At 42.6% G+C, this 15,598-nt stretch overlaps 1 protein-coding gene across 8 annotated transcripts in view; it reads left to right on the top strand.

Annotated features, from left to right (window-relative positions):
- tmem260 (transmembrane protein 260) overlaps positions 1 to 8,693 on the top strand; it is a 31,253-nt gene extending 22,560 nt beyond the window's left edge. For 4 of the 8 annotated variants that reach the window (XM_013276302.3, XM_025901095.1, XM_025901091.1 and 1 more), the window contains 2 exons: positions 94 to 7,236; positions 7,447 to 8,693. In XM_013276302.3, coding sequence (XP_013131756.1) covers positions 94 to 354 — 261 coding nt within the window. In that variant the 3' untranslated portion in view covers positions 355 to 7,236; positions 7,447 to 8,693. The remainder of the gene's footprint in view (positions 1 to 93; positions 7,237 to 7,446) is intronic. The other 4 variants (XM_025901094.1, XM_025901093.1, XM_025901092.1 and 1 more) reach the window with 4 other exon arrangements.
- The last annotated feature ends 6,905 nt before the right edge of the window (positions 8,694 to 15,598 follow it).

The raw sequence follows: 15,598 nt of genomic DNA, 5'->3' as shown, positions 1-15,598 counted from the left end.
CACTTTACCATAGTAGGGCGGATTAAAATGTATCAGGAAAAGCATGAATGTTTTTATGTTTATCTCTGTTTTTTTTTTTTTATTGCCGGGCAGCTATATAAGGAGATTGTTGAGGCCCACTCCGACTATCCTCCAAACTGGGACAAGAACCTGGCTCTGGCTTGCGAGAGGCTGCTCCGCTCCGGTCACAGGGGTTACAGTGCAGACAGCCTACTGACCTGCAGTGTCCAGCACTTCAGTCTTTACTTAGAGAAGGACCCCACTGATCCCCAGGCACCCGCCATCCGCTCAGCCATTACTCACCTGCTCCAAGAGAGAGACAGATTCCGACAGAGCCGGAGGCAAACCCCATAAGATCCATGGAGCTGGAACAATGGACATTATGGCTAAGCCAGTGTGCCTCTTTGTGTGGTTTTAAGGTGACGCTCTATGTGGATCAAGACTGGTGCACTGGTGTTAAGTTTGGCTAAATGTACTGTGCCAAATTGGACTTGTATGTCAAAATTTGAAATTAAGGGAAATGCTGGCGGATAAGTTCTCGTTTGAAGTTACCAAACAGAGCTAACACTGTGCTATGTCTCATTTGATGAATGTTTACAGTTGACCAGCGGCAGGGCATGACTTTAGGAAGCCCTGTCTGACCTCAATCAAGCTCTGCACGCTTCTCTTAAAGTCACCCATTCAATTGCTTTATCGTTACATCTCGTTCTTTTTCCCCCCTTTTTTTCCTATTCTGCTCTCAGAGCTTTTAACGTGCTGATTATTCTGCCTCAGCCTCTGCTCTACTTCTTTTTCTCACATTAGGATGGCAAGACCGAGATTGAGGGAAACCCAATTTGGGGGCAGAAATGGGGGATTAGAGCGGCTGTTTAATCTAGGACAGACTTGTGCTGTGCCACGCAGTCCTCACTCCACATCAGTGGCAGCCCTACACACCCACCCACCCCTCTATCCTTCCATCAGTCTATCTTAGATGGTCCTTTAAATGTTTAAAACTAATGGATTCGATGAGTGCTTTCCCCCCCCCTCTCTCTCTCTCTTCCTTCCTAACATGAGGGCGGTAATCCCTCTTGGATTTAAATGAAATGTGAAATGTCACAATGCCAGGGACCCTTTTAGAGGTGCGTTCGTGCGTGTGCCCATGCGGGCATCTATGTTGATTTGGGTCTGCATGTGTGTGAGAACATGCTTAAATCTCCACTCAACCCCCTCTCCTTGCCAGAATTGCTCATAAACCTATTCGATAAACAGATCGGGGAACTGAAAAGCAAAATGCTTTGATCGTTCGAGAGACGCAAAGTCATGGAAAGTTCACGGATAAACGCAGATACGCAAGACTTTCAGTGCCCGACTCACAGGAAAATGGAATCTCAGGTCTGTGAATGTCGGGAAGAGGTGCCGTCAAACTTAGTCGGACTGGACCAGGGTTGTTTCAAGAACACCCCTGAAGTACGCCTTTGTTATACGTTTGATCGGGATCTGACGCATCAGTTACACAGTTTTTAAAAATGTTCGTGTTGATGTTAATGAACCTCGTGCTATGAAATGTGTTGTGCAGAGGTCAAATCGGCATATTGCCATAAGCTTTATAAAACGTTTCTGAAGAAGCCTGCTGTTTGAGATACCAGCGGAAAGCGAGGGACAGTGAGTGCATGTGCAGTTTTCTCAGAATGTAATCTGCCCTCTGTGTTCGCAGGCCTGGTTAGCGGCTGTCAGCTGGCTGGATGATGAGGTTCGACCTGCTGTAGCACAGATGGTTTGGTTTCACATAAAAACAAGGGGGAAACTGTCATTCTGCTTTCTACAGATTAAAATATTTCAATAAAGATTTTTTTTATGTATTTTTGTGTTCTGCTCTCAGACGTAGTATTTTTGATAAAAAATGTTATCATATTTGTTGTTTTGACATTGCAGGCAAATTAATAATGCGGGTTTAAATCGTGTTTTTTTTAACTTGACTGTATTGGTGTAGTTTAATGTTTACATCAGTTATCTGCTGCCACATGCCTCATCCCCTCTTATTTTTACCTTACCTTCCTTTTATCATCCCCCTCTTGTCACCCACCCTCCCCGCCTTCCCACCCCTTCTCACTCTGTCTTTCCGTAACCCCTCTGTTCCTCTTCTCTCCCCTGTTTCTGAGAGTCACTTGCCCACCCTAAATCAGCAAGCTGCCGAGGATTGTGGGAACCCATGGAATCGCCGTGACCAGGGATGCAGGCAGGGAGCCACAGCAACGCTGGAATGTGGGGCGTCTGAGGAGATAAGAGCTGTGAGCCCAGCCAGGGAGAGGCGCGAAGTGGGGGAGGACGAAGAGGCAGAGTGAGGAGGGTGAGACAGAAACAGGGAGAGCAGCAAGTCTGTGAATGGGGAAACAGAAACACAACGCCATAAACAGCCAGAGAGCAAGACAGAGTGAGACAGAGAAAGAGGGGCGGGGGACTTAGGGGGGCACACACTGGAGATGGGAAGCCAGCCTTATTCCTCTTTGCATTTCATTTACATCCCTGGCCGTATCGACCAATCGGATTGGGAGCAAAGCCCAGGGCTTAGGAGGGGAATAAAAAGACAAAATGCCTTTGCTGCTCTCATCCCTCCCTGATAATACCCCTTCTGTTTTTCTTTTCTCCTTTTCTCTCGTCTATAAGTAGATACTGTCCGAAATGCCAGCGGAAAAGCGACACCTCCGCTTGCTGTGTATCTCAGATAGACCGAGCGGGAGCAGGGGCTGAAAAGACAGCTTTAGCAACTGGGCCTATCTCCACTCCTCTCTCTGGCTGGATGGGAGCTTGGAGTGGAAGGAGGCGGAGGGCTGGGGTGTGTTGGTTAGTGTTTGGGAAGAGAATAGAGGGTGTGAGAGGCATGATATACTGAGCTGGCCACAGATTTTGCAAAATCTTACACTCTGAAAAACTTTTTTTTTCCTTCCTAAGACTCGTATGTCTCATTTCATACTATGATTTAGTCATGAAAGTGACCGGTTTTCACATTTTCTTATTCAAGTACAGTACTGTCCAAGTCTTGAGCAGTTTGTTGAAACATGCAAGCGTACATGGAAATACAGTATATGAGGTAAAAACAGTTTGTACATTTCTAACAAGCTTTAAAGTCGATATTTGGTATGACCACTTTTATTCTTCAACACAGCCTGAACTCTCGTAGGCAAGCATTCTTGTATTTTCTTTAAGTTGTCTTTAGTAATATTTCTCTGGATGTTGTCTGCCTTTCTTCTGCTCTCTGTCAAAATGATCCAACACTGCTTTGGTAACACTGAGGTGCAGGCTCTGGGGAGGCCAGGCCTGCATTCATCGCTCCACCACTGATTTCCAGTCCTGTTCTTGTGTAAGTTGGAATACCTCCCACAAGAAGGAATTCTTAACAGCCACTGAGACCATTTCTGATGAGCCTTTAGTTAGCAGTAGATGGATAGACTAAATTATTTTTTTTCTTATTTCTTAAGGACGTGACTTTTGGATTCTGTTCATCTGCTATAGATAGTTTTGAGGTCTGCCACTTCTTCTGTCCTCTATTCGTCGAGTTTCCTCAGTTTTTTGTGACACATTGCACACCATGCCAAAACATGCCTAGTTTTCAGCTAATAGCTCTTTGCGACTCTACTTATTGGTGCAAAAATACTATTTTGTACTTGTCCACCTGTATTACCTTTGGCATTTTTCATGAACGCAAGAGGTAAAGATAGAAGACGGTACTGCATGTATCAAGTAAACATGTATGAGAAAATGTAAAAAAGCTGACTTAAATAAAGCAGATAAATAGTTATCACTTATGTCTCAGTGTAAGGAGGTCCATGGGTTTGGACCCATGCAGTGCCTCTGTGTGCACTGGACTCTACCACAAAAGTGATTCTGAATCTCAAGAGTTTCACTTCCATCATGCAAATGAATTAAAACAAAGCAAAACAGCATTTGCCTGCAGGTTTGTCTGAAACACCAACTCCTGTGAGCAGGCACACTGTAACCTTAAACTTCTCACAGAGGTAGCACTACTGTTATCTTGGCTAAATTAACTGCTCTCCTGAATGTGTATTGCGTAGAATTAGGCCCATTAACATCAGTCTGTGTTGACATCATGATTGACTTTTCTCAGGTTTCCGTTTGCCATCACTCTTGATTTGTGTTTCCACAGTGTGTGGCGGCCAGTGTTTGTATGTCAGGTGCAGCATGTGTGCAAGTTTATTTGTACAGGTGTTTGTAGTGCCCTCCATTGTTTTACTGTTTGTATGTTGTATTTGCAAGTTTCTTTACTGTGTTTAAAAAAAAAACTATGGCATTGTCTTCCTGCTCTAGTCTTTGTGTGGTTGCACCTATACCATTGTACTGCAGCTGGATCCTGCACTGCCAATGCTGCCTACATATAAATAGTGCTTATTGAAATTTACTGTTTGAGAGATGAGTTTATCTCACTTGGGGTTTGTGGCTCAGCTGTTAGAGAAAGAGAGGGTCCGTTACCTGCCTGCACAAAAAACCTGTGAGTGATCAGGTCACATTAGGACCCTGTGTGGACCCCCCTCCAGCTTCACAGCATCCTCGTCCTCTTTAACCCACACAGCCTCCTCCCAATAGTAAATCAAACCAAACAATAGAGGAAGATATCCGAGGGATTAGAGGTCAGAGGGTTGGGGAATACAACATCTCTATTTCCAGGATCAATTTTCAACCGCTTGGTAATCTCTGCCCCCAGGCTCCACATACCTCCAGTGGTCTCTCTGGCGGGGAGGTGGCATTGCCAGGCTGTTGGAGCTGGTACTCCAGCTGGGTGTGCGTGGTTGATAGGATAGCGGGGAGGTGAGGTTGTAGGTTGATGGTGTGGATGGACAGGAGAGCAGAGGGATGAGTAACAATAGGTCCCTCCCCTGTATCCAAACCTTACCTTAATCCTCACGGATAAAAGTGTAAATGTATGGTGTGTATGATCACACGCTTGTGACATTTTAGCAGATGAAAAACGTTCGGTATGTGTCTGTGTGCTTCCTGTGTGTGCACATGTCCACAAACTTTGTTTTAATCTGCAAATTTGTAAATGTGAAATAACTTTGAGTTCTTCCGAGCAGGCTGAATATTATCCCCAAGTTCCCGTTGTTATCTTGTGTACACACATTTGTTTATTTGATACAGCCCCGCTCCACTACAGCACTTCTGTATATCAAAGACAGCAGTGCGGAGCGTAATTGAAAATGGCTACCGTGGAGAAAGGTCTCTCTGCTTTGACTGAGAAGAGGCAGGAAAAAGCCTCATTCTCCGCTCCCTTCTTAGATCTATTTAAATAATTGAGGAGTAAACTGACAAATTAGGCACCTTTATGGATGCCCCTGGGCTCTCTCTGGGGTCCTTCACTTTTCCCAGTACAAGAGAGCGCCACTAGGCACTGGATAATATCTCTGTGTGCTTTGAGAAGAAGGGGGGTAGTGGGCCAGGAGGGGTTTCGCCAATCAAGCGGGCCACACTTCCTCCCCCAGGTTCTAATTTTGTGCCACATTAAAGAGCTCGGCCTCCATTTAGGACACAGAGAGGCATTTTCATAATTTGCCGGGTCTCTCGACTAGCTCGGGGTGCCTTTTTTCCTCTCTCTTGCCTCTCTTTCCCTCACTCTGTATCTGAATGGAAGGCCCGGGGAGGAAGAGGGGTAATTCATTCGTTTCCTTTCAACCAACCAGCTTCAGTTCTGCATAATGTTGCTGCTAGGTGTGTACGGAAGCTAATATTTATCTCTTTAATAATTCCCCATTAGACCTGAATATTATTTGCCACATAAAGCCTACACTGCTTATTGTGGGGTGTACATTGAAACGGTGGCGTTTTGGCATTGCAGCTGTGACCATTGATTAAATATGTGTACTGTACACCCAACACGTAATCTAGGTTAAAGTTGTTTTAATTCTTCTTGCTGACACCATCCATTCATGCAGCTGCAGCATGCGTAAGCATTGATTCATATGTGATTGGTCACATAATTCACAGTCTCAGGGGGCATTTCATCGCTGACAGACAAGCTAATCTGAAATCCCCCAATTTACAAATGAAAATCCCACCATCCAATTGAGCTAATAGAGGGACTTGAATGGGATAATAAGATGTGGTGTAATACTGTGTAAAAAGCCTGTAATGTTGTGTTGGTGTAAGAGCCTGTGTGACTGGATGTTTGACTGTTTGCAGTGATTATAGGGGCCTCCGGGCCTGGCGACGGCTCCGTGGCTGGGACAGGGAGCTTCTCCCTGGGCAAGGAGATACGCCTGTCTGCCCCTTCTGCTGGAGCTACAGGGACCAGGATGTCATGAGGGAGAGTGCTCCCTGTGAGCTCTCTCTCTCTCTCTCTCTGTCTGTTTTGCTTTCTGTCTCTTTCTGTACGTCTCTCTCTCTCTCTCTCTTCCTCTCGTTCTCGGTCTGTACTATTGCAGTGCTTGCAGATGTGCACAAACAAGGGAGGATTAAAGCAAAACGAATCTAAACAGACAAATGGAATTAGAATGATGGGTGTCGGTGGGCTGGTTCACAGTGATAAACATAATGATGCTCTGTATGTATGTGTGTGTGAGTGTGTGTGTGTGTTCCTGTGTCTGGGGGATTATCAGTGGTTAGGTGTGTGGTGTGTATGGCTGGGTGACTGCTTCTGGGTGTCTTTGTGTGTTTGCCTATCCGTCTATGTTTTTGTAATTATGTGTGTGTATATTTACTCTGTCTATAGTTGTGTGTTTGATAAATTAGTTATTCCATATTGCCTCACAAAAACAAGTCTCTCTGTGCCCTCTGCATGTGTGTGGGTATGTTTCTCTGTTTTCCTTTCTGTTAGGGTCATATTTCTTTCTCGTCTTCCTCTGTGTTTCTGTTTGTGCAGCGGACACTTTTGCCCGTGTGTGCTTAGTGGTCACCGAACTCAGTACTGACCTGTAACTTGAATATCATAAGGCACTATTTGCTGGAGTGGAATATGGAAGTGTGAAGCTGACCACTGCTCTGCTGTTTATGTGCAGTTGTGTTGTGTTCTTATGCCAGCAGTCTGTGCGTTTATGTGGTGTTGAGGTCAGGAGTGTGGAGGAACCAGCAGGGGGGCAGTGATCAACAATCTGGGGCTCCCCTGCAGAGGGGCTCTGGGATTAGGGCTAAACCCTGTCCTGCCAGATGGGCACAACACATCCCCACATCACACAAGCACCAGCACCTTTAGGACTGCTTTTGCCCTGCCCTCTTTCTCTGTGGAAACTTAAGTGACTTAAACCCGAGGTAAAAAAAGAGAGACAAAAAAGCAAACTGATATACTTACACACTTTTAAAAAATCCAGTCTGTGCAGTATTGATATGTATTTTTTGTTTGTTTAAGGAATACCAATTTCTCCACTGATTGAATTTTCAAATTTGGTGCATGAGTGTTTTGTTACACTGACGTAGCAGGAAAAACGAGGCCGTGATATGTTGTCCATCGTTTCTTCTCAGGACCTCACAGAAACGCGGCAGAGGAGACGACTGAGATGAGGCACGCTTCAAAGTGTCAGGTAGTGGACAGTATGGCCAGTCAGCAGGTTTCAAGGGCATCAGAAATGAAACTTACAGGTTGTTTTGATGTGCTGTATTTTAGAGCCACAGGCTACACTGAAATGATAAAGTGTGTCTGTGTGTGTGGGAAGGTCTGTAAGTGTGTAGATTGGTGGCTCAGGCATCAGCAGTGGGTTGATTGCTTCCTGCTTGACTCTTATCAGGCACAACTGGCACTAAATAGCATCTATAATATTGAATGTATTCCCATAAATCTATAAAATTATTTGCTTTTTATGCATTGGCTCATCGACCTTGTGAAAAATCTTGCCGTTTTCTGTTTTGTTACAATTCCTTCTTAAACTCGTAGCGACCTATGAGTCCATCAATCGCAAGTGGATAACTTGACATTTGCATGAACCTCCAGTGCTTTGTGATAACAGCCCACCTGTAACTATTATCCATTGGTTCCCCAGCATGACTTAGGAAATCATCTCTGCATTACTAGAAAGCAGATTACATGAGACAAGTGTACAAACAAATAAAAGATTACAGGCTGTGAACATGTTTCAGTCTAATTCCCTTTCAACAAGCTGTGCTCAGCACAATGCTTTTCTCTCCCCAAGCTAAATTTGGATTTCCCCGTTGATGTGAAGGCCTGCTGGCCAGCCATGTCTTCCACCAAGAGCACAACCTCTGTAATGACAGTGTTCCACAAGACTGGCCTGTCTCCTCTGCTGGTATTAGTTAGGCTTTGGAGTTCAAGTGACTACAGGGTTTAAACATGGATTTTTTTTAAAAAAAAAGAGGGGAAGAAAGACTCGCTGTTGTTCTTGAAAAGCTGTGTTTATCCAGGATTAGAGACACCAACATGTTAATAATTGTTTCTCACAGAACTGCAAAGAAGCACTTTCCTGTAATCCCCTAATCAGGCATTACACCTCTGAGCGAAGCCACAACGCAGGCGCGTGGTGTCTGTGACGCAGCACGCCTACACTGTGTCATACACCCACATCTTCCCCCAAACCACACCCACTTTGTACAAAAGCACCTGCTCTAGTTTTCCTTTTGTAATCTTTGTAATTGTCATGAAGCATCTGCTGTGGATGTATCATAAAGTTCTGCATGTGTCTTTCATTCATTTTTCACTATAACAGTCTGGTGTTGTTTAAACATAACATTTATTAAAGCACAATACTTCTGCTCCACTAGGTTTCAGAAATATATATTCAGACTTCTACTTTGCAACATTTACAGCCAGAATTGCTGCTCACTGGTATAAGTTTAGCAATTTAGCTATTTTAATTAAAATGATAATTACACATATACATCATCCTATCTATAATAATAATTGGATCATATAATGATATATGATATGCCAATGCAAAAATCAGTTACTTTTGATATTTATAGTTAAATGGTGTGCTTGAGTAAAGGTAGTAAAGGTTATGTTTTTGGTAGCGTTTGCCTGCGTGCGCGTCAGTTTGTTCTGTTTTCAGTGAATTATGATTTAAACTTTCCATTAAAATTTGGCTGACATCCACTCAGGTCTCAATAATTCAATAAACTCAATAATTTATTTTTAGAAAATTGACAAAAATCTTTCAAACTCAACTATGATTGTTACAAATGTGGCGTGTATCGTCAACATATAGAAAATGCAGTATAAAGATTTAAGATATCATATAACAGCTGACCTTTGACCTATTCTTCAAGGTCAGTAGCTTGATTTGAAGGTCAAAATGATACTAATGCTATATAGAGCTATTCAGAAGTATGTGCCATTGTTTGTACTGATACACAGGAATGTATGAAGGGGATTGTAAATATCACAGTACTTTGGAGCTCTGAGCTCTTCTTCAAATAAGGTCAAATTTTCATAAAATATCTTATTTTTACAACTGTGGTTAAAATTTTGCTGCCTTTGTTTGGATTGACAACATTTATGAAACGATACTGATATATAGAAGGTTATAAATATCACATTATAGCATCATGTCACATTTGACCTCTGACCTCACTTTTACATTTCATATCTGCCTTTCTTTGAAATTGACCCAAAACTGTGTTTTAGCTTTAAGGAAAGTGTTGTCAGAAGAAAGTGAATATTCTGCCTACTTAGTTTGAACTATATGATATTTTATAATGAACTCAAGTTATTCATGTCCAGTTATTTATAAATCAGTACCTGTTACCCATTACATACGTCTGCATAATGTTTGTGTATTTAAAGTATCTGATTTTTACTGTGCTTAAAAGCCTCTTTAAAGTATTCTGAAAAAGAAAAAAGAAAACAAAGTGAATATATAAAAAATACAATATTATTTCCTTATTAGTAAATAATGTTTAGAGAGAGTGAGCTGCCTTGGCAGAGGTTTGTGCTCTTTTTTTCTGTCATTGCTCACGACATTGTAAATATCTTGATTTGTAGAAAGGCAGATAAGATCTGTTTTCTGTCTGTAATGGTGTTTGTGCCCTAAAAGTTGTATAAAGACTTGGCAGCTCACAACTTAAGCTCATTTTCTTTCGTCATTACTTCATGCTCATGTCTATTGTTTTGGGCGATGAATTATTTGTCTCTGTCACGATGAAACCTCTTTGAAAGCCAGTTTGTTATTTCTTAGGCCAGCTTGAAAGTACTTTCTGCAACCTGAAGCTGTGACACCTTGATGAGGTGGAATGCAGCACCTGTTGTGATGCCGCCAAGGTCACATAGTTTGATAGTCGTTGGTCTGCTGTCCTCGGTTGTACAGTGGCAAAGGGTCAGACATGAGACCACTGTACATGCTGAGATGATGACAGGGCTGAGGTTGGTGTTGATGAACTTTTCTTCAAAACAGTCCTGGGAATGTGATGGCTGTCAACGTGGAAGCAGTAGATGAGCTTTCGTGTGCTTGTGTTTATGAAGATTCCTCCAATGTCGTGGCCTTTTGGCTTTAAACATGCTTGTTGAAGTTATTGCACCCTTCCCCACGCAGATGCATGTTTGTCTGCATGCTTGCTTGTTTAAATGAGACTCACCACATGTGGTTTTTCAGTCTTTTCAGTTCCTCATCCGGTTTTGTTGTGATTTTTTTTCTTTTCGTGCATCCATTGTTAGCGCTGAATGTTTGTTTGTTTGTTGTTCCCCCTGGTTTCTGCCCTCCTCCTGTCTCCTTGCGGGTTGGAGAGTGTGGTGAGGGGATCGGCTGGGATTAACCTGGGGAATTTAATTAGTGGACCTGTCTTCACCGCTCTTAACATTTCAATCTCCCTGGGCTGGCTGACTGGCCAGCAGCTGGGGAGTTCAGAGGCAAGACACATGTTTAACAAACAGATTAGTCAGTCATCCTGGCGGCATACGTATGTGATGTAGAAGCGAGAAAGATGAAGAGGAGAATAACTGAGAAAGCATAAAGGAACGCCTTTTGCAGTGGGACTGTCAATTATTACAGCTACATATTTTGACTTTAAAGTGCAGTAATAACCAGCTGTGACCATGAGGGGGGGCACTTTTTATTATTATTTTTTTTTATACATACACAGTACTTGCCACTGACTTTAATAGCTAAAACTGGGGATTTGTGTGGCTAAATGAAACGTTTTTGGTTTTTAAAATGACCTGTAAGGTAAAATTGGTCGAGATGTAATTTTTCACAGGACAGTTATCATGCTCTAATATTTTAGAATAATTTTGGCCGGTATGATTTAAATATCTGACCACACCCTGTTCTGTTGGTGGAGGTGTTGGGGAGCAATGTTATTGTGTAACCACTGTGAGCTTGGGGTAATCACTATTCAATTCAAAGCCACACTATTTCATTGTAATCCTGATGCTAAACTCCCCATTACCCCATCTGGGACCCAACAACAACACCCCCCCCCCCCCCCCCCCCCCCCCCCCACTCCCACCTACGCTGCAAACACGCACTCAAAGCAACCGTGGCTGTGTGTTAGAAGTGCTGTCTGCCCTGTGAGCGCCTGCTAGGAGGGGTCATGTCCAGCAAATTAAAAAAAGCTGCTGTAGGAATGTCGCCAAGTCTCAAAGGAGCAACCGGCACCCATCCCTCTTCCAGTGCTGACCCACTGGTCACCGGTGAATCCCCTGTTTGTATTCTGCACACACACCCGGCTCCGGGGAGCGATCCCACAAGCCTCCTGTGGGACTGCTGATAATTTAAGTCAAACATTATGTCCCTGCTTGTTTGACACCCATTTAAAGCTTTTCAATCACATGTGTTTGCCACAGTCCATCGCCTAGCCTCAGAGTGCTATCCATGTCACACCTTTTCAAAGACCTAATCAATTTTGTTTGATCAAGTTCCTCGTGTCAAAACAATTGATTTTTCTTCAGAATGAGATTGGTTGACTGATAATTCTGAATAGGTTAGGTGCCCCTTTTTGATTTCTATAAAACGAGGTTTGTGGACTTTGTTCCCCTCCCCCAGCGTGCCTCCCCTCTGTGCCCCTCCTAGTTTGGGGCTGACTGGTGTCACAGTGTAATTAAGGACTCTTAAAGAGCTACGGAGCATACTCATTAATGAACTGTAGCATCCTTGCTGTCCATAGACTGAAAAGAGGAGGGAGGGGCCGATTCAGCTGGAGGGCTTGCCGGCTGAATGGCTCGTAGTTCAGTTGGTGTCCAGAAGGTTGAAGAAGAGCCTAAAAATTGCACAAAAAAGGTTTTGTTGATAATTAAAAGCATGATGGGAAGTTGATTATCTTTTTTCAGGGGTAATAGTCATTATTTAACAGGCAAAATCTTGTCACTTGGGTTATGTTTGGTTTTATTTTTAAAGTCTCTGCAATCTATTAAGGGTGTTCACGAGTTCCTCTACCCTTTCAACAACAACAACAACAACGATTAACAACACACACACACACACACACCCGCCCCCCCAATGCCGTTTTATTTTTTGTGTGTTTTTTTTCCATTTTCATGGAAATGCAAAACAAAACAAATGGCTGTGTTTGTCTTTATGAAAGTAGGCCAAACAACTGCTGACAAACAAGAGGGGGAGTTGTAGGTCAGGGCGCCACAAGCCATGTGTAACCGTGCCTGTTGAGAGAGCATGACACACTGTATAAGCCACAATAGACACAATAACATACAAACGCCCCTGCCAGAATGATGTAATATTGTCTAGACTAAACAAAGACACACACGGGGGAAAAAAAAAGTGTGTTCTTGTTTTTTGGACTGGGCAAATGAACTTGAACAAGACTTAAACATTTATACCAGCTCCGAGAATCGTGGTTCAAGTCTGCTTCACTTTTGGTTTTATTATTTTTCAAATCTTTGAAATATGTCAAATATTTCAAAAAGAAAAATAAAGTAGACTCGTAAAAATGTAAATATTTGTTTGTTATGATGTGAAAAGTTGTTTCACTGGAAAACCATCTTCACCCACACAGCACAGATAATTTTATTTACATTGAGAACTTCATAGTGCTAAATTTAACACAACCATTCAGATTTACTCAATTTGTTTTGTCAAAATGTTTGTAGTTTTAATAAAACTCGACAAAAATTTAAGAAATACATGCAATGTCAAAAATAGAGCTCATTCGAACAAAAAATCCTATTAACAGTATATCTGAAAGTGACTCCTGAGTTTTCCAGCCAAAAGAAAACTTGTTTCTAATTATTTAAAGTGGCAGATTGTGTTTCCATTTCAGGGAAACAGAAATATAATTTCTTTAATTTCACAGATCAGTTTGTCAGCATCTCGGTGAGATCAGCTGCTCTGGGCACATTTGAACAGCATCACTCCCGGGTTGTATGACCTGCTTTTGAGACTCTGAGACCAACACTTCTTGGTATGTTTGATGTAAGGAATATAAAACCAAGACTGCAGTGAAAAAAAAATTACAACAAGCACTTGACAGAGTCAGACTTTCTTGTATTTTTTAATGGGGTCTTAAGAAGTAATTCTTTTTTTTGTTTGTTTGTTTGTTTGTTAAACCACTTAACACTGACCTATGAATTATTCAAGCCTATAAAAGCCACCTAACTCAAGGGATGAGCCAGTGTTGTGCCTAAATACAACAGAGAACTTAACAAGCACCCAATTTAAAATGTATCTTTAGGCACTTTGTTACTAGCATCCAAGAACACCTCATTTGTTCCCATTTCTGTAAGTGAATTTATGAAAAATGATAGCTCAGTTTAAGAGGCATAAGATAGCATTTTAGCACCAAGAAGGTGATTTCAAAGACCTATTAGCTGACAGTTTGGAATATCTCAGTGTGGTGTGCAGTGTGTCATTAAAAGATTTGAGGAAACTGGACAAGTGGAGGATAAAATAAAAAGTGGCAGCCCTAAAAATCATAAATCCTCTACATCTACTGCACATGAACAGAATCTGAACGTCATGTCCTTAAGAAACAGTAAAAAATCAAACAACAACCAGCAAACACAGGACCTGAGAAATGCATGTGGCCCTTCAGTTGATCCAAGACCTGGACTAAAAATCAGTGGCGACAGGTCGTATGGAGTGATGATTCCAGATATGTGTGTACAGAGTAGCTCATATCAAGTACTGACTATTAGGCTTCATAGAGCTACAAAAACTCTGTTGTTGCCTTATACACAGTATTGATAGATGTATGTTTGCAGATGTTGCAAGTGTGACTCAAGACTTTGACACTTGTGTGGCAGCATTTTAAGGCCGATTTAAGATCAAGTATTGATGTTATTACTTGAATGCTATTTAAATTTCACCTTTGCGAATGGGGGTACGTGCTTTTGTCCATTATTGCCATCGGTGATCATGAATAGTGTCTTGATCACAGTTTATGTCACATTTCTATCTTTTAACTTATTCCGATGAAAGCTGATGCAAGAAAAGTTATTAATGGCTGCAAATGTTAGAGCTTGAATCGCAGTAGGGGGGTCAGGATCCTCACAGTTGGGATGAGCGGACTTGACCCAGCCTCGGTAACCTTTATGACTTGACCCCAATACCTGCGTGACAATGTATTTTCCTGCACTGAAGTTCATAAATCACGAAGCAGCGTTTGGTTTTATAGCTCTGTGCAGTGATATATAAGTATATAGTAGTTTAGTATGCCTTTTATTTGCAGCAGAAGTTGACCTGCTATTACTACAGCAGTCTATTCAAGTGTAGACCTCTTTTAATTATAATAGATGCGATTGTTTTTAAGTACCCTCCCTCCAACTCCCACATCATACTTCTTTGTCTAATTCCCCATCGTCTGGCATAATACCTCAGGTTAGACACACGCGTGCACACACACACACACACACACAACAGATGCCCCCTAACGCTTATTCACATAAAGTCGGCACGTGATCGGCGTCCCTGGGTCCACAGGCCTGCCAGCCTCATGGCATTGTGTTCCCCTTGGGCAGGCAGCCGGTCTCCCTAAATACCCTTTTGTCTTGGGTTGGATAACAAAGCAGTGGCCAAGCCACTGGTGTGGCACACGCACAGCCACTCATCCCCGTGGTCTGTGACCCAAACAGGTGGATTGGAGGGTTGGGCTGGTCGTGGTGGGTAGATGAAGAGGAGGAGGGGTGGAGGGAAGGGGTGGAGGATTGGGGGCTGCATCTGTCTCCACACTCAACGACTCTCTGGGTCAGCCACTGCTCCATATGCTCTCAGGAGAGAGGGAGGCACGCATGTAGACCCAGACTAACAGGTGCAAGGGGGGGTGAGAGGGGATTAAGAGAGGTAAAATTGATCAGAGAAGGATTTTGAAACTGTCAAATTAGCTGTATAAAGACAGAGAGAGATTTGACTATCCCCGGAAGATTTCGCTTAGAAGAGATTCTCAAACCTTAAGCCATATTAAGTCTCTGGGTTACAATATGAAGAGCAGTTTTGCCTGTTGTCAGCCATATTGGCTCACAGGCCCTAGAGCATCACGTCTTCAAAGGGCAACTGTTGCTGTTTATGTGTTAGCCAGTTGACCAAATAATCACTGGTGCTGTAAAATGTAGGTTTGTATTAAGTCAAACTGCATCTTGTATCTCACTGACATCAAGACTGGAAAAAAAGCGGGTTCTTTAAGATATATTAGGAGACAAGTGAAAAATCTTTGTGCCAGTTAGCGATACAGAGTATTTGCGAGGGAAACCGAAAATAATCAGAGGATTTATGGATTTATT

The sequence above is a fragment of the Oreochromis niloticus genome, linkage group LG19 (genome assembly GCF_001858045.2).
Source record: "Oreochromis niloticus isolate F11D_XX linkage group LG19, O_niloticus_UMD_NMBU, whole genome shotgun sequence".
In the NCBI taxonomy this organism is placed as follows: Eukaryota; Metazoa; Chordata; class Actinopteri; order Cichliformes; family Cichlidae; genus Oreochromis; species Oreochromis niloticus.
Note: the sequence above shows the minus strand (reverse complement) of the source record. Positions and strands in the feature narration are given on the sequence as shown.